Raw genomic sequence first — 17,564 nt, 5'->3', positions numbered from 1 at the left:
TCACTCCCTAAATTAAGGAATAATCATTAAGTGCTTCCTTTAGGGCTTCTGTTGCTTTTAAGGGCAATGCATGTATTTAATTCTACTCAATGAGAAAATCCATAGAATACATATGAATGTTCTTTTCATTCCACTTCAGAATGGGGAGTCGCTAATACTGATCTACCTACAGCTCCAGTATCCCAGTCGCACACAGCCTGTGTTAAAGGAAGTGAATAGTATCATAGCTGTACTACGATGATGTCAGCAAAGCTTACAGAGAAAAACATACCCAGGCTACAAATTTATGAGGGCATAAACACGAATGCCCTTAGAAACTGCCCTTTCAGATTTTGCTTCTTCAAGGACCTGAAGCAAACCCCTTACACGCAGCATGAACATATTTATCTGTGGTTTGTTCCCACACGGCCACACCTTCTTGAACTGAAGGAAAAACAGAAAGGCAGCAGTTTTTTCTTAAAACTTTTCTCATTCCTAAGAGTCCCACATCTGAAAATGTTGTCCCAGGAGGTGAGCAAGCGCTGAAACCAAGGGGTTAACCAGGGAGGAATCAGAGAAGGTTGGGTTTTGCCATCAGATTTTCACCATTTTTAAAAGCCATATTGGTCAATTTGCATTTTATACATACTTGAAAGAATGGCACATTAAGATGAATGAGCACATTGCGATGCCTTCCAGTGTTACAGGTGTGACAGATTTGGAGATCCACATATGCTTTAAAGAACAGTACATTTGTTTAAATAAACTCATAGGAAACCAACATAAACAACCGTAAAACAGACTTCTAAACGGGTAAAATGCATGAAGTGTAAAAATACCGCATCTCCCATGAACAGACTCTGTGGTGCCACCACCTTGTGGCCAACGAAACTGTTGCAGTTTTGCCTCAAAACGGTGCCGGCCGATTGCTTCGTCAAAGCAACTAAGGGTCAGAATGGAGGCAGGCAGCGGGCATGAGCAACTACAGTCACTGCGCTGCCCTAGTGCCCTTAGCTGATCCACTGAAAAATAGCAGCATTGAAGTACAGCTTGAAAAAGCCCAGCTACTGCCTCCGCTTGTTAAAACTGTGCAAGAATAAAGAACACCAGCAGCATCTTAATGGATGTGTTTCAATTTGGTTTCAGACGCTCCCCTCCTATACAAAGCACATCCAAACACAAAACTGAAACCAATCTAATAACTGTTATTTCTTGTCCATCTCTGAAAACTCATCCCATAATTTGCTTTACTTTTTTAAATTTTACCTAAACTCTTCTGTGTTCAGAAAAAAAACCCCATTCTAACTTTAAAATAGTTTTTAAATGCCAGGAAACGATGCTTTTTCCTCTCCTTGACCTGCAGATACACAGAGCATCCTCATCACCCCAATTTCTTAAGTTCAAGTTCTGACATTTCAGATTTCTGTTACTGAAAGCTACACTTTTAGGAAGGTCTCTCCAATACACTAGAAACAGAAAGAACATAAACTCCCAGTGCCCATGTAAAGGGTAGTTTGTTTGCTAGTTTGCTCTTATGTTGTTTATATTGTACCTTTGTGACATAGGAAATGGAAGAGTTAGGTTTTTCTGACAGAGCTTGCAAGGGAACAGATCAGAGTAGAAATCAGAAGGCCTTCTCTGAAGCCAAGTTTTGCAATTCCCTTTTTGTTTAAGTATGATAAGGCTTATTAAAAACATAACTAAAGTATCAAAAAAACCCCAAACCCCAACCAGCACCTTTTGGAAATCCTTGTGGAAACATAAGGCTATTTGAAAAAACTTAATTGCAAAAGTAAAGGAAATTCAAGAAATCAATTCTCGTATTTCCAATCAGTCCATGATTTCATCATCAGCAATAGGATGTGCTACCTTCTCCAGCCCAAAATTACCAGCTTTGGGGAAAACATATTCACACTTAACAGAAATAATTAACGGGCTAAGTTAAATTAACTTTTTCCCTGATCCACATGCCTGCATGTTAGATAGTGTTACAGTAGAAATGAGCATTGTAATGAGAGACTAAAAGCAACAACCTGTAACAGTAACCAAAGCAAAAGCCATTTTCTCATGGTTACATACAATAGATCAGTAATTTAATATTAAAATTAACCTCCTATATAAATAAAAATAAACACGTTGGGCAGAAGTAAATTGGCACAGTCATTATGGTATTGCTTTCCAGTTTCAACACTGCAAAGGGCAGCCACGGATTCCAAACACCAAAAGGAAAAGGCCTTCACCAACCACCTGCTGCAGCTGGGGTTTTTCTCCTTTCAAGGTAAGTCATCAGCATTGCTGCTGCCTCCAAGATCCCAAACAACAGCTTGGAAGAGGTAGGGGTGCCGCTGGCAGGACAGGGATTGCTATAGAACTGCTATGTGACAATGAGAGCAAATACAGAAAACCAAGCCCAGGGCGTGTGGTTTACTGCATGACTGTTCTTAAGTCAATGGTTTTCAGGATTGTGACTAATTTTTACCTTAAAAAGGCAAATAATAATAAAAATCAAAATCTTACGCCTTCAAGTTTCCTTGCCTTCATTCCCTCCCTCCCCAAAAAAGCACCTCCTACTATAGACACTGTCTCTGGTTTACAGGTTCGGAAGTTGGAATGTAGTGGAAATACATACAAGAGAGAAGGAATTTCTAGTTGTACATTACATTACAAAAAGGTTTTCTCCCAGACCTAGGGACGGAGGGATACTAAGCAATAGTAAATTCCTATAAGAATCCTTACAAAGCATGCAAAATATTGATATACTCACAAAATTGAACTTTATAATTCTTCCTTTTTGAATTTGCAACTTCACAGTACAATGATTTCTAATACGCAGCCGTCAGAATTCCAGTGACTACAGAATCATTTCCCTTTCATTTTCTTTCCATTTGTTTGAAAGATTCCTTTGACTTTTTGTTGAGAGGTTGCAGATCACCCATCAGAAAACGGGAAATTCACGTAACAGGGGTTGCTTTCTTTGTTATACTTCCCCTCAAATGATGTTGACAGCCTAACTACCAATGTTTCCAAACCCATCCCTCCCTCCCCTTCTCATGCCCATTCCTTCCCTTGTCTCCCAGCTGTACTTTTCTCCTCCCCAGGATGACGATGGACAGATGGCACCAAATGCAGAGCTGGGTAGGGAGTGAAGGGCTTGGGGTGCTTCATGCAAATGGAGTCGCTCCCCCCTGCCCCAGGGTGTTCAGCTCAGCTGCTTCACAGCCGGAATGCTCTGCTCTGCTCTGCACAGCAGCAGTTGGACTGTCCTGTGCTCCCTGGACAAAGCTGCCCTGCACCCCTGTGTGACCACGGTGGCTTTGACCACTGTAAGCACGGCAACACAACGGCGGTGTTTGGCTTGACCTGTACTGCTCTATGTAGCTCCATTGATATGTCTTCACTGCTCTTATTTAAAACAGGGTTGGAATTGCTGGAGAATACACAATGAATGCTGCTTGCCGGATTGTCCCTGAAGTACATTCTGACATGGTTTATCAAAGTGGAGCAATCAGAAGAAGGCTCTTGTAGAAGCAATGTACAAAGCCTCCAAAAATTCAAGTATCAAAAAAAACCAAACCAAAAAACCCCAAAAACAGATGTTCTGAGAAAAGCCTGAAGTAAGCAGCCAGCCAAACTGATAGCCACAGGTTATTTTGTCCACAAAGCCTTCAATTCCTTTTGCAGTGATCTTTTCTTTGGAGTGTTGGGAATTAACAGACTTCCCAATTAATTTTCATGAAGTTTGGTGGGGCCTAACGAATTTACCAATCCTGCCTGGATAACATCGCCCCTGCTTTTATATGCAAACAGACAACAGAATCACTGACTCATCCTCCCTGCCTGCTCAATTTGCTATATTATTTATAATGTAACATCATTAGGTCTGGCTCCCTTAACCCAAGACCCATCAGAAGTGCAGCCTGGGCAAGAGCAGGGCATCTCCTTCCCTAGAGCTGTGGAAACATTTGCAAGGAAAGGGGTGGGCAAGACAAAAATAAACTAAACTAAACCCCAAGCCCCACACAAACCAACAGCTCGAGTTGTACACAAACCTGTTTAATTGCTTTAGAACCCTGGTCAAATCAAGACTTCAGTTTCTGAGGAGGGAATCTCAGATCCCAGACCCTTCCCTTCTGCTCTTCTCTTGCAAAGCAACACTATTTTTGTGGCCTAGAACAGTACTTTATAAACAGCAGTTAGTAAAGACACAGTTGTGATAGATTCTTTAACTCCCCCTCACCCAAAAAGGGGTCTCCTATCAAGTGGTCCAGTAGAAATCTTGAAGTTTCTTTTTGATAAATTAAATCCATAAAGTGAGGAATACCTTCTGTCACATTCCCGACAAGAACAACAGCCACACTGTGGTGCATTTGTTCAAGTGTCTATTGCTCCTCCTAGTGGAGATGCTGCACAGCTCCATCTCCAGTCCAGTTCTGCTCCTACCAATCCAGAGCAGAAGCTTTTCTCCCTCTTCAGCTTGTCACTGGTTAACGAACAGCAGAAGCGCCGAGGGCTGCAGTTCCCCGGGGCAGGAACAGGCCAGCAATGTCTGAAGAAACATCAGTTGTCTTTTTCTCAGGCGTGGCAGGTTTATGCCAAAAGCAGTCTTTTGTGTCCTGTTGGTATCGCAGGCACCTACACCTCTGTGGAAAAGAGAATGCTTTGCCTCTTGCTGTCTGGGGTAGGGATAGTCTCTAGCTGCAGGAAGTACAGAAGAACTTGAACCTGAAAGAGAAAGAGCCCATCAGAAAGCCCTGTTAGCTCACTCTTATCCTGGCTATTAGATAGCTGGCAGACACACCTACAGCTCTCTACCCTGAACACCCTCCGGTTATGTATTTGTTTTAATACAGGGCACAATACCAGCAGGAATATTAAAACCTGCAGAGCTTCAGAGAGACTCTTTTCAGGAGTGCATTCCAGTGTGTAATAATGGTGTTGGTGTTCGTGTTCCAGTGTACTCTAAAAATCTGAGCTATAATTTGCCATTACTCAATCAAGAACATACAAAATGCCCTTGACCAGGGAACAGCCTCTCTGCACCACCTTCAGAAGGCAGCAGTAGCCAAAGAAATCTGAATTTAGCAAAGAATTTTCTTGTGCATCAGTGAAGGAGGTTTAAGTCTTGAGGAGCATCATGGAAAACCACTGATGGCCTTTAACCTGACATTTGTTCCATGAAAGCTGTGTTGGTACAGATACAAACTGAACTGTCTCAAGAAACACTGTTCTACAAACAGTCTAAAAGCCGGCGCAGGGGTGAAAGTGTCTGTGGTCCTCAAAAGGCCCAGGCCTTGCCAGAGGACTGCAGTTCCCCAGGTACTGCCTGCAGAAGATGCAGTAGCACACTGAGGATTTTACCTGGGACATGACTTCTAGTGACCAACTGTCCGTCATTGTGATGGGTTGCGTCGGGTTGGCAGGGATTTTACTGTCCTTCTCTGAAGGTCTGAGCAGTGTTGGTCCAAAGACAGTTGCAAGATTATGCAGGGACATCTTGTTAACGCTTTCCCTCTCAGCAACTCTGGGAGAGGAAACAATGAAAAAGGCAAGACTTATAAAAACCCACATTTGGAAGTGTCCTTAAGGAAGAAACCGGATTTATTCCTGTTGTAAAAAGGTTTAGATACGTTCAGTCAACCACTCTCAGGAATAAAGGAATGTTTCTCGTCCCAGTTTTATAAATGACAAACTGAGGCACAAAGGTTAGAAGATTTACCTAAGGGCAGAAAAGCCTGCAGCAGAACCACAAGTAAAACACAGACTTCCTGAGTCCAGGCCCTCAGTCACAAATCACCTTTCATCTCTCAGTGACAGTTGCTGGTACGTACAAGTTACATATATCAATGTGCAGGAATTGAGCAAGCTTCTTACATTAATATCAACCATACAGTTACAACCATATTACAAAGATCTAGACGAGAGCAGGACCAATCTAAGCAGGGAACTGACAAGCCCAGAGAGCAGAAGTGCTGGACTTTTCAGAAATACATCCTGTTTGATTGCAGACCCCTCTCGAGACAGGGCTTACAAGTCCTTAAACATGGCCAAAGCTTCGTGAGTTACACTAAAACCTTTCCTCATCTCTGTATCCAGATGCAGGTGCAGTTTTGCAATGATACTGCAGCATTTGCACTAGATAAGCCCAGGGACTTTTGTTACCCTTTTCCTCCAGTTCTAATCCTTTCAATGTAAGTAAGGATAGAGTTCAGGATTTAGTGCCTAAGTGAACATGAGACAACAGCTATCTGATAAGCATTCACCGTAGATCAGCAAATGCTTCTTCCTTTGTGTGATTCAGCATGAGCTCAAGGAAGAGGCTCCTCTTCTCAAAATAATGATGATTTACACATAAAGTAAGTGTCTAAAGGATCCGCATATTACCTTTTTAAATGGTCCAAAAGGAAAAGGAATGTCACAAGGTTGGGCTCTGGAAGTGATAACAACAGATTCAACATACAGCTTTCCTTTGCAACAGGGTCTGAAAGTGCTGCAGGACAGAAAAGAACAAAACACCACCATGAGTGGGAGTTTGACCACATCACTTCCCAAACCAACAAACACAGAAGGCCCTGAAGGGGCTGTAATTGCATCATAGGTTGGAAGGTCAGAGTTGCACATCAGTACCCCACAGGATCTCTTTGTTTCAGAGACACATAGAGAATCCTTTCCTCTCAAGCAGTTCAAGCGCTTTCACATTTACCACCCTACGATGTTTTTACCCAGACAAGGTATAACCCCACCCCAAGAGGGCTTCCCTAGTGGGGGACATGGCGTGCTCACCCTCCACAAGCAGGGGCTCATTCTATTCTGAACCCACCCTCAGAAACCTGCACGTTTTCAGCTTACAAGACAGCAGAGCAATTCCCTGTATTCAAGCTCACAGGAGGATGATGCCATTCTGAGCTCCATTCCACTTCCCTAACAGCTTGTTCCAGGCTTCTGTCCAATGCTATAAATATGGGGGTTTAAGAGCAGCCTCATACAGAAGAGTTTCGGTTATGGGGAGTTATTTCTGCTGCTACCTACCAATGCCCTCAGCAAAGTTGGGGTACAGCTCATCTGTGAAGAGGGGTTCAGGCAGCTCCCGGAAGTACAGTTTCAAGGTGCCTGCAATGGCGTTAACATCCATCTCGCTCATCATCACCGACACGTCTTTGTTATCTGGGAGAGGGAAGAGGGGAAGCAGGGTAAAGAAGCTGCTGGCCTTGCATTCCTTCCTTTCTGGCTTTGGCCCTCTTTGTTTACCCGCTGTCTTTGCCCAAATAGCTGAGAGTTTTCCTGTTTACGTTCCTCCAGACTTAATGAGCTACTTCTGACAACTGAGCAGCGCTGCACAAATGACTGCAAACAGTTCATAGCTTTAAATGGAGCAGAGGGAACCTCACACCACCCAGGGCTAGTTACACTGTGCCAGCAGCCTCAGCCTGATCTGGAACTAGCCCCACTTGACTGTATTTACATGCGTTTCAACTTTTGTTATTCCAATTCCCTGCCTCTTAACAGCTTAGAAGAAATGATTTCGGGGCTGTCTGACTCCCCACTGAGTGCAGCCAAAGTACACAGGCAATTCAGGGTACTTTGTTCCGTTACTCACATTTCAGTTCTGTGACCATTAAGAACAACAAAACCACCCCCCTTCCCTAAAACAAACAGACCAACCCACAGAGGCAGCGCTGGTTTCACGAAGCTCAGTGTAAACCAGCATCTACTATGAATGAAAAAGGTTGTCTTTCAAAATGTGAACCTTTTCTTGCACTGCTGAAGGCTCAGGTCAGGAATCAATGGGGTTTGTAACTTAGGGCTACAAGAAAGAAGAAACTTCACAAAGTAAACGAAGAAAAAGTGCAGGGAGGGTGAATTGAGGCACTGGGCACAGGCCTCCTGACTGCCCAGATCAAAGAGAGCTCAAATGCAGCTTGAGCAGTCCTTGGACTGTCCTGTGGAGGCTGGAAGTAGGGCAGAACTTCACTTTTTTGTACCTCAGCGATCTGGAGGCATTTCCTCTGCCTGATCTTGGATGCCTGTTGGGACGTACAGGCCATTCTTTTAAACACAGCTCCAGCAAGGAGCCCTTTTATGCTCAAGATCAAAGAAAGCTTTACAGAGCTTGGTCAAAACTATCTGATTTTACAACCTGCAGACATCAATCTGGAGTTAAGAGGAGAACTCAGGAGCCCTGGCAGCCCAACTCCAGTCTCACAAACCCTTTTCCTGGGTAATGTTCCTTGGAACATCTTTCTTTTTGGCTGGCTTCCTTCCATGTAACATTCTTAGTTTCAAGGGCTTTTACTAACTTGGAGACCTCACAACTCTGAGGAAATTATGACTTCTGGTTCCTGCCACTTCCCCAGAGGAAGGTGTCTGCCCTTTACACAGATCTGCAAGGCAGGCAAAGCCACCATTCCATGTCTGTTGGGAAGAACAACGGATGTGTTACCTGCTATAGGGACCCACTATGTTGTACACCTTGTATCTGGAGCAGAAGAGTATTAACAAAACATGCAGCCAGGGGTAACCCGATTCTCCTTGTGCGAGGGAATCTCTGCCTCTGAATGCTTCTTGGGGAACAGAAGACTAAAACCGCATCACCACCTGACGGGGAGCTCGCGCGAGGCAAAGGAGAACGTCAGACACAAATACTTACTGACATCAAAGGCGGCTTTCAGAGCTTGGATGTCGGTTGCCACCCCAGAGACACGGTAGATGCCCACCTCCTCCATCCCACGCCGCTCTATCTCCTCCACACACTGGCGAACTATGTAAGGCACCTTTGATCTCTCTCTCCTTAAGAAAGCCAAACAGAAGAGTTCAGTGCAGCCCGTGCCCCCCCTTGCCTGTCACCCCAGCCAGGCCAGCTAACATCACCCCACCAGTTTGTTGTGCAAACTTTGTCTGGGAAAGGGGGTGGGAGAAAGACTGAGGGGCAATCCAGTCTGAGCTGAAACACTCCTTTTAAAACTGGAGGGGCTTTTCTCACTGTCTCAGCCTGGCTTTGGCTGTTCTACAGCTTCCCTGAGTGCTTGAGCTTCTTTCTGGCCAAGTCCCAGAGCCCCAAAAGCTTATGACTCTGCTCAGGTGATCAGAGGATTCCCAAGCAGTCCTTGGATACATAGCAACACTGGTGCTTTCAAATCAATGCAATTCCATAGGGAGGAAATACCACACTTCCCAAACTGTGTAACAGAACAAAAAGGTTTCTTTTGGCAAACGATTCATGACAAAGGATCAGGGGTTAAAATAATATATCAGGATCCAAAGAACTTCAACATTTCTGGTTACGGAAACACCACTGTTTGGTGGCTCTGGAAATTTGTGACCAAGTCGGTTAACTACAGAGTAAAGGGGCAAGGGGTATATCCGGAGCTCAGGAAAGTGATATACTGTAAGTAAACACCCTGGGTTTCAAAGCCTGGGCCCACACTAGTTTTTCGCCTGCAAAAAATGAAGCTCAGAGGATGTAGAGCACCTCTTTTTTGCAGCCACAGCCTTCTGTGCTCCTGCCCTGTTGAGCAGGCTGGCCTGACCGACCCCTCAGTGCAAGCCCCTGGCCAAGTGGATGTCTAGTATCTTATAGGGAGAAACGTGACCCATCAGCTCACTTGGTGACAATAGCTATCTTGACCCCAAAAACCCCGGTCTGCTTCCGGGATGGCATCCTCTTCAGGCTAAACTCCCGACTGGTGAACTTCACTGACAGCTTCACTTCAACCTGGATAGAAAAGAGAAAGAGAACAGCTGCTACTTCTCAAACATTTTCTTTTCTTTTTAATATGCTGCAATGAAGAGCAAGGAATTAAAGCACATGAGAGGTACAGAAGCAGTGCTAACTTCTACTTGCATACTTACTCCGTTCATTGAGATGACCGTGCGTTGCCAGTCTTTGTCCTGCAACACCTGTGGGTCCAGCTGAAAAACATAGAAGTGATGCATGAGCTAGAAGCAGACTTCAGGGAAATCAGCGAGCCTGGAAGGGCTGTGTAAATGAGCAGAGCACCTTCAACAAGCTATTTCTTTTCTATAGGAAAAGATTTCCAAGGTTTCCCCGGCTCCAGGTAACGGGGCACTGCTGTTGTGTGGGTCTCTAAGCAGGGCTGAGGAAGACAGATCTCTGAAATACTTCTGATTTGAAACAAAGGAAGCTGTCTCCCTCTGAAGTTTTCTAGAGACAGATGAGGTTGGATGAGTGTGATATTACTACACTGAAGTAAAAAGCCAGGCTGGAGAACTTCATGGCTCTTTGCTATGAAGCTAATAGCTTCTAAGGAGGACTATGTTCCACTGAATTCAAAAGACATAACCACCCCAACAGTGAGACCAAGGAAGAGAAACATGAAGTGTTTATACAGAGACAAGTAACTTCAACCAAACCAAACCTCTGTCAGGATGTGACAGAGAAGAAATGGAGAAAATTGGACCAGAAATCATGGAAAGTTGTCCTCCCTCAGCTACCCATTCCTATTCATTTCCAAGCATGGAGGCAGGAGGTACACCTGGCCCTGCTATTGCAAGCACTCATGAAATAAAAACGAGTCCTGAGGCAAAGCCCTGATCTTCCATTTTCAGCTTTGCCTGATCTCTTTTGAGTGGACAGCAAGGCTGGGGAGCAGCTGACCAGTACTCAGACACCACCCAACAACACCAATACTGCCTGGGAGAGCCCAGACACACCTGAGTGCATGAAGAGTGGCACTCGGCTCAAGCTAGACTGGGATAAGAGATAAGAGAGCTGTGTGCATGGGGACTCCTCTCAGCGATCAGAACCAGCCAAAGCAAGCAGTCTTTGGTGCCCCCCGTGATGGTTTTTAACACTTGGCTCTTGAACACTAAAGCACAGTATAAGACCAGGAGGAGGCAACTGCAGCAGACTCTGTGTTCTGAACTTACTGTCATCAGCAAACAAGAAGACACTCAGAAACTAGAGCCACTTCTGCAGCCCAGCTCCTTCCTTGCAGCACCCCTTGCAGAAGCAGAGCTCTCTGACAGGTAGAGGTAGATGCTGAAGCAACGGCAACTGCAGTATATCCGGGGAGATCTTAGATGCAGTCATGCTCTTTCAGCTCATCAACAAACCAGCCCAATGCTGCTGTCAGCTACAGACACAAGTGCCCCCTCACCCTTCCCCACTCACCAAAACACACAACCACCAGAGAGAAAGGTTTCTCCCTGCTTGCTCCCACTGCAGACCCCCCAAGAAGCAACAGACAAGTAAGTCAGGCCAACCTTATCCCTGCGCACTTTGTTACGGACGTGAGCCCACAGCGGGATGCTGCCAGCACACATGTGCTTCCCTGTCGAATTGGACCGGTTCCTGTAGGTGCAGCTCTGGCAGAAACTCCTGAAGACTCCTTGTAAGGAATAGTCAGTAACCAGTAGCTCCCACATCTTGGGACTGCACAAAGGTCCAGGAGACCAATAGGCTGCAGCGCTTAGCTTCAGTGCTTCAGCAAACCCAAACAGCAGACTGCTTGCCAACAGGGTTTGCTTATAAATCGGGCAGAACAGATCCGCCCCGCTGGCGCTGCTGGCCAAGGGCCCCTTGAGCCAGCCAGAATCAGGGCTGTTCTTCCCTGACTTTCCGTGCGGGAAGTTTGGTTCCTTTCAACAACTGCATTCTTTCCCAGAATCAAGAGGAAACCGTTTCTGAAGTGTCTGGTTTCCTCTGAAGAGCAGCCACGCTCAGTATTCCTGACAGCTTGATCTCCAGCTGCCTAAATAGTCATCTCGCTAAGCTGCCAAAACAGCCCTGCTGATAGACACAGTCACAGCCAATCCACCAGCTCAGAAGCAGTTTTCCATATGTTTTTAGAATGGAGACACTGAGACTGTATTATTTATAGGAGGGAGAGACTGCTCAAGAATGAAAGGGAAAGAGGGCCCTGGTAATTGCCAAGAATACTAAAGGAAGAGCCCAGCAGGCTCCACTTACAGGTTATTGAAGCTAACAGGTATTGCTGGTCATAGCCCAGTGATGACCAGGGAACCCCTACAGAACAAAAGCAAGTGAAGTGTTAAAAAGCATGAGCCCAAAAAAGTCTTGCTCTCTCTCAAGAGCAAAGGGCTGTGAAGGAGCAGTAAAAAGTGTCCTGGAGCCCAAAGCTCACAGAGACTCCTCCTTGCTGGGTAACTACTGGAGCTGAGCACAGACTGTGAGTGTACTTGCTCCTGCCTCTTGCTCCCTTATCTCTGAAGCCTGCTGCAGGGCCAACAGGACCCTGCACTCCCCACCTGCTCTTTGATTCCTGCTTGTATTGAAGGAGGCATCCAGGGAGAACAAGCACCAGGAGTGGTCCTGGCTGACCCAAGTCAACCTGCATAAATCACTGGCAATAACTACAGCAATTAAGAAATCCCCCCACCTCCCCTGGTGCTTTTTAAATAGCAAACCAAAACGATGGATGCTAATAAAAGAGCAAAGTTTAAACAAGCTCTCAGCAACAGAGAGACAGGAAGAGCAGGTCTAACAGTCTGAGAAAGCTGCAGCAGGAAATAACAAAGTCAACAGGAAACTAGGAACAGCCTTCAGAATTCGAGCAAGGTTTCAGTCCTGGACCCTATCAATGAGCAACCTTCCAAGGGCAGCAAGAGCAACTCAGGGAGAAGGCAGCTGGAGCAGGCAGGTTGCAAAGCAGACTGAAGACAAAGACAGTGAGTGTGATGCTCCCAGCACAGAGAGGGCCTGTGATGAATGAGATTGTGCTGTCTTATGGCCTCATTTGGAGATCAGTGATCTGGAAGGAGGAACACTGAGCAGGAGAATGTGTTCTACAGCCACTGTGCCAAAAGCGAGCACAGTGCCAGCTTTGCCAGCTCAGGCAGGGAGCACTGTGAAACGGCTGCTTTCCATTAATGTGACAGGAGATATACTGCACCTCTGAACATTCCCTTCAAACATCTGTTTGGTTTGAGTGACAAAAGGACCTGTCCTATCTCTAAAACTAAAACTGCAAAAAATAGTGTGGTTTCCGAGACCCATGCAAACAGGACAGACCTGCTATAACCCTCAACGACTGTATCTCAGGAGCTTGTTTGCACAGCTCACACTGCACAGGGAAAACACAAACCAACCAGTTTGTCTTTACCCCTAAGCACCTGCAGTCCCTTTGTGGCCCACTCCCTGCCATTGGCAGTGGCAAGCTACAGCCCCACATTCACTAATGCACTAAGCAAACGCCTCTCCATATCCTGCATAAACCACAACAGAACAAAGCAGCTCAGCACCACAGGGACCTCTCAGTGCAAGTCTCTGGCCCTCACTGCAGCTTAGGACTGAATTAGGACAGACAAACAGTGTACAGCAGTCAGCAGAGGCTGAGTGTGCAGAACACAGGGTGCTGAGGACATGGGAAAAGGTGAATTGTGGATGCTGGTCCATGGTAAATGCAGCAAGCACTAGAACCAGGGTGTCCGTGCTCTGCCTTAAGGAAACCACCCCAGAGGTCAATGATTTAGTTTTGTTTTCCCCAGAAAAGCAAACATACAGAAAGAGGAAAAGTCAAAGAGGCATCAGTGGAAATGAAATGCCTGGGAGCAATGACTGAGGCAATCTTAAGGTTAGTGTGTTTTATGGTATGTATTCACATTACTTCCTCCCTTTATTAAATCTCCCTGGCAACTTTACACTCCATCAATTTTTAATTGTAACTGATGTGACATACAAGTTGTCAGTCTCACTGCTGCTAGAAACTCCCAGTCCAGCCATAACCCCATTCTTCTCAAAGCTCCCCACTGACATGTTAATCTTTCCCACCATCACCCTTTAGACATGACCCATTGCTTGCTTCATTTTCACTCTGTTTTCATTGCTGGGATACTGTTCTGCATGAGCAAACTGTTTAAATGAACTCAAGTGTGTAAAAGGTTTTCCGAGTTGACACTTGGGAGGTACAGCCTCTGACAATCTGTTTTACATGGAAATCCACCTAGGTATCTGACAACAGCCATGTGCACGGCTATGAGACATCCCCAATAATTAGGGAGAGAGTGATTGTTTTGCATGGCAACAGAGGAATGGTGTTGTGCTGCTACCACAGAATGACTGATCTAAGGTCATATCCTCTGGTTTTCCAGCACTGCTGTGAGGGAGAAGGAAATGGTTTCCCTGAGCTGATCATGCAGAAAAAGGAAAGAAAAGGAAACAGCATTTTTAGGAGGTACCAACTGGAAGAGCTGGATCACAGAGGAAGTATCAGTTTACTCATGTCATTTGTTCCCAAGGCAGAGGCCATTTTTGCTGACATATGTGCCACTTAGATGCAGAGTCTCAGGACCAAACAAAAGGCTGCAACACTCAAAACATGCAGATGTGCCACATAAGGGCAAAATTCAAAGAGCAAAAGGGCCGGTCTCCCGAGTAGCCAAGGTGGATGGCAAGGTAACAACAGAGGGGAAAAAAACAAGTTCAAAATGAGAGCAGCTGATGCTTACAACTGAACTAAGTCTCATGTTCCCACCCATAAGATAATGTCCATTCCTTTCTCCCCCAAGCCCCAAGTAATTTCAGTTTCAGAGCATACCCAGGAATGGCACCTTCTCCCTGTATTTCTTACACCCGAGATGTAACAGAAACCCTCAGCCATGGATACTGGCTGGCTAACCACTGCACATCCTGCCTGTCACTCCCAGGTCTGATGAGGACTGTATTGCCACGTTTCCAGGACGCTCTCCCATATTAAAACACTGTGGGTTTATCTGTCAGGGATGAACCTTGCAGCTTGGCAAGCAATGAAGCTCTCGCATGTGGCTATAAAAAGAGGTAAATAAAATGTTCCATAGGAAAAGAAAATATGAGTAATGGAAGCTATTAAAATTGTTGCCCATTCCTGGAAGCTTCTGACCACATGGACCAATTTCCAGGCTTCCTTCCTCCAGCAGCACAATCTGATGGAGAGACTTAATAAACACTCCACAGTCAAAACAGCCCTGGTGCCCCTGATGCATTGTCTTCATCACTGCAGGGCAGAGAATCTGGTGAGTCAGAAATCCCAGTAGTGGGAAGTTGCAGATTTACAATAACAGTCGGCTTAACAATACACTGCAATTTAACCAGAACAGAAATTTCCCTGTTTGTGTCAGCAGGAGGATGCAGACACAACTCTTGACATTCCCAGAGATTTTAACTAAAGGGAAGTTATGAAAAAAGCCTCATCCAGCTTAGGAGACTTGGCCTTTCCACAAGACAGGCTGTGGCTCAACAATGGCAATGCAGCAAAACCAAGTCAGAAAGCCCGAGACACAACAGCAGTGCTCAAGTAAACTAAATTTGATGTAAAAGCGCCTGGGAAAACCCTGACAGAAAATGACTATAAACACAGGGCCTGGAAGGGATGCTGACAGCATCAATACCGCTCACCTTCAGCCACAGATGGTAGCTTGATTTTGGTTTTCTATTATAATGATTTCTTAATAGAGACATGGTATTTGTTTTAAAAATAAAACTAAAGCAAAATAAAAACCTTCAATAATTCTTACCAACCCAAAATCTCACAGACTTTCTTAAGACCTCTCTTTGCTGCTACTCCATAGTGTTAAAAAGTGGTGTGGTGGGAAAGAATCACTGAGAATTAAGAGGATGTTCTGCACTTTACCACGTTTCTTTATAAACTGCAAGGGGCATTTACTGAAAATAAGGGACCTTTTGCATTTGCCTTTTGTGATACAACTGAATGCAGCTTTTGCACATTCATAAAACCCCTCTTTTTTCCCCCCTCCTTACTGTTTAGGTTTCCCTAAAAGAATCAGGATGCAATTAATGTTCAAGTGTCTCCAAAGAGTATTTTTACTTATAAAGTGTTTTAAGAGAAGGTACAAGTGCTGTGCATAAAAATGCCCACTCTTATGAAAAGAAGAAAAAGTTTAAAATTTAAAATATTTTTATTGATTTTAATACTTCTGTGTAAAATATTTAAAGAATTTAGCCGTTCAGTGATTTCAGGATTTCCATTATAAGCACACTCCAGGGCATTTCAAGGCTGAAAACCTGCTCTTTTGCAGTTGCTCAGCTCCAAGGAAAAATAAGCTTTTGTTAGCAGAAGGGACATACAGATTTCTGGTTAGCCTGAGACATACACAGGAGCCACCCTGTACCAGCATTTCTTGATTTATACGCAGGTTTTCTTTTAAACACCTACCATGCATTTGATGACAAAAGCCTTCCCTGTAACAGCAGGGCAGCCTCAGGGCTGTGAGGAGGGAGGGAGGGAAAGGAACAGGCCTAAAGAAACTCATTTGGATGATGAACCCTTCCAGAGGAGAGGCGAGATCTGATCCTGCAGGCTGCCCTCAATCAGAGCAGTTCTGAAATCCCACAAATGGCCTGGGCCTGTGTGACCATCGCTCAAACGCTGGAGAAAGCTGTCATCCATGGAGTGATGATCAGTGAAACGTAAATGGAGGAGAACGATGGCATTTTTCAGCATGCCAGAAAGAAAAAGCTATCTGTGCAGAGTCCCTGTTCTGTACAACAGCCAGGCCAGCACAAAGAATGTGCTCTCAGAGCAGGCATTTAAACACCCTCCTAAAGCTGCGGACAGACAGCGCAATGAACTGGCAAGAGATGGGGAACATATTCATCATGTCATCCTCACTGATGGCCTGATTTCTCCTGCCTAGAGCTTTAAAGCTTCATCATACAGCGGCTCCCTGAGAGCAGCATTCATCTGCAACCATCTCATCACCTCCCCTCCTGTATTACAAATTCACCACATAGACAAAGTGTCCCATGCTGATTATCAGCAGCGGAAATCTCAGATGCAGCCCGCTGTCATGGACACTGTACTATGGACACGGCAGTTACCAGGACAATAAGCCTGTCCTTCAAGGCCTTGATAACACACCAATCACCTTCCAGCAAGTAGAGAAGGTAGTATTTCTTCTGCTTGACTTACAAATGGGATAGCACATTCATTGCCTCCTCTTTTGTCACAAATGGAGCATCCCCGACAGTGCCCAGGGCTCAGTGAGAGAGCAGCTCCTATGTACTGTGCTGGAAGTTTTGAAGTTAACAGGCAAATCAGAGGTCAAAACATAAATTCTCATGAAAAAGCATCTATTCCTTAAGGGTACTGATGTAGGCAGAGGGGACAAGGCAAGAGGGGAAAAAGCTGCTTTCTGCCTGTGAATCACACTGAATACCTCCCTATCTGGAGAAAAATCTCCAGTGCTGAGACAATCAGAAGGCAGAAAAGCAGCCTCCCTGGTGCTCCAGGATTCAGAAGTCCTGTTATGTTTTGCAGTAAAGGTAGCAGGATTGAATTAAGCACAGTCTTACCTGGATCTGTCCTTTACCCATTATGCGATCTGTGCTCTCTCCATCCTCTTTAGTAAGCTTGGTTTTGTTGTAGCACTTTTCATAGCACAGAATCCGCAGAGTTTGTGAGCCCTCCAGCTCAATCTCAAACTCCTGCAGGGCACCAGGAAAGAGCAATGAATGCATCACAGCAGGACACCAGTCTCTGAATAATCAATATAGTCTCTGAAAACTCATCAGGAGGGAGCACTTAAGGACTGACCAAAACCACCCCCCTAATGGAGTTGGTCTACAAATAAAGTGAGATTGTATTTTGTATATACAAGTGGTCAAATCAGAG

At 45.1% G+C, this 17,564-nt stretch overlaps 1 protein-coding gene across 1 annotated transcript in view; it reads right to left on the bottom strand.

The window, feature by feature from the left end:
- Positions 1-2,852: 2,852 nt before the first annotated feature.
- The window catches only part of BCR (BCR activator of RhoGEF and GTPase), a 93,555-nt gene continuing 78,843 nt past the window's right edge, over positions 2,853-17,564 (bottom strand). The window contains exons 16-23 of the mRNA XM_062631336.1: positions 17,246-17,377; positions 9,826-9,885; positions 9,579-9,688; positions 8,624-8,763; positions 7,006-7,140; positions 6,361-6,466; positions 5,338-5,500; positions 2,853-4,701 (exon numbers count right to left, since the gene is read on the bottom strand). Of these exons, the coding sequence (XP_062487320.1) occupies positions 4,612-4,701; positions 5,338-5,500; positions 6,361-6,466; positions 7,006-7,140; positions 8,624-8,763; positions 9,579-9,688; positions 9,826-9,885; positions 17,246-17,377 (936 nt within the window). The 3' untranslated portion in view covers positions 2,853-4,611. The remainder of the gene's footprint in view (positions 4,702-5,337; positions 5,501-6,360; positions 6,467-7,005; positions 7,141-8,623; positions 8,764-9,578; positions 9,689-9,825; positions 9,886-17,245; positions 17,378-17,564) is intronic.

The sequence above is a fragment of the Pezoporus occidentalis genome, unplaced genomic scaffold (genome assembly GCF_034315485.1).
Source record: "Pezoporus occidentalis ecotype Australia unplaced genomic scaffold, CSIRO_AGI_Poc_V1 ctg37, whole genome shotgun sequence".
Lineage (NCBI taxonomy): Eukaryota > Metazoa > Chordata > Aves > Psittaciformes > Psittacidae > Pezoporus > Pezoporus occidentalis.
This window is presented reverse-complemented; position numbering and strand designations above follow the sequence as displayed.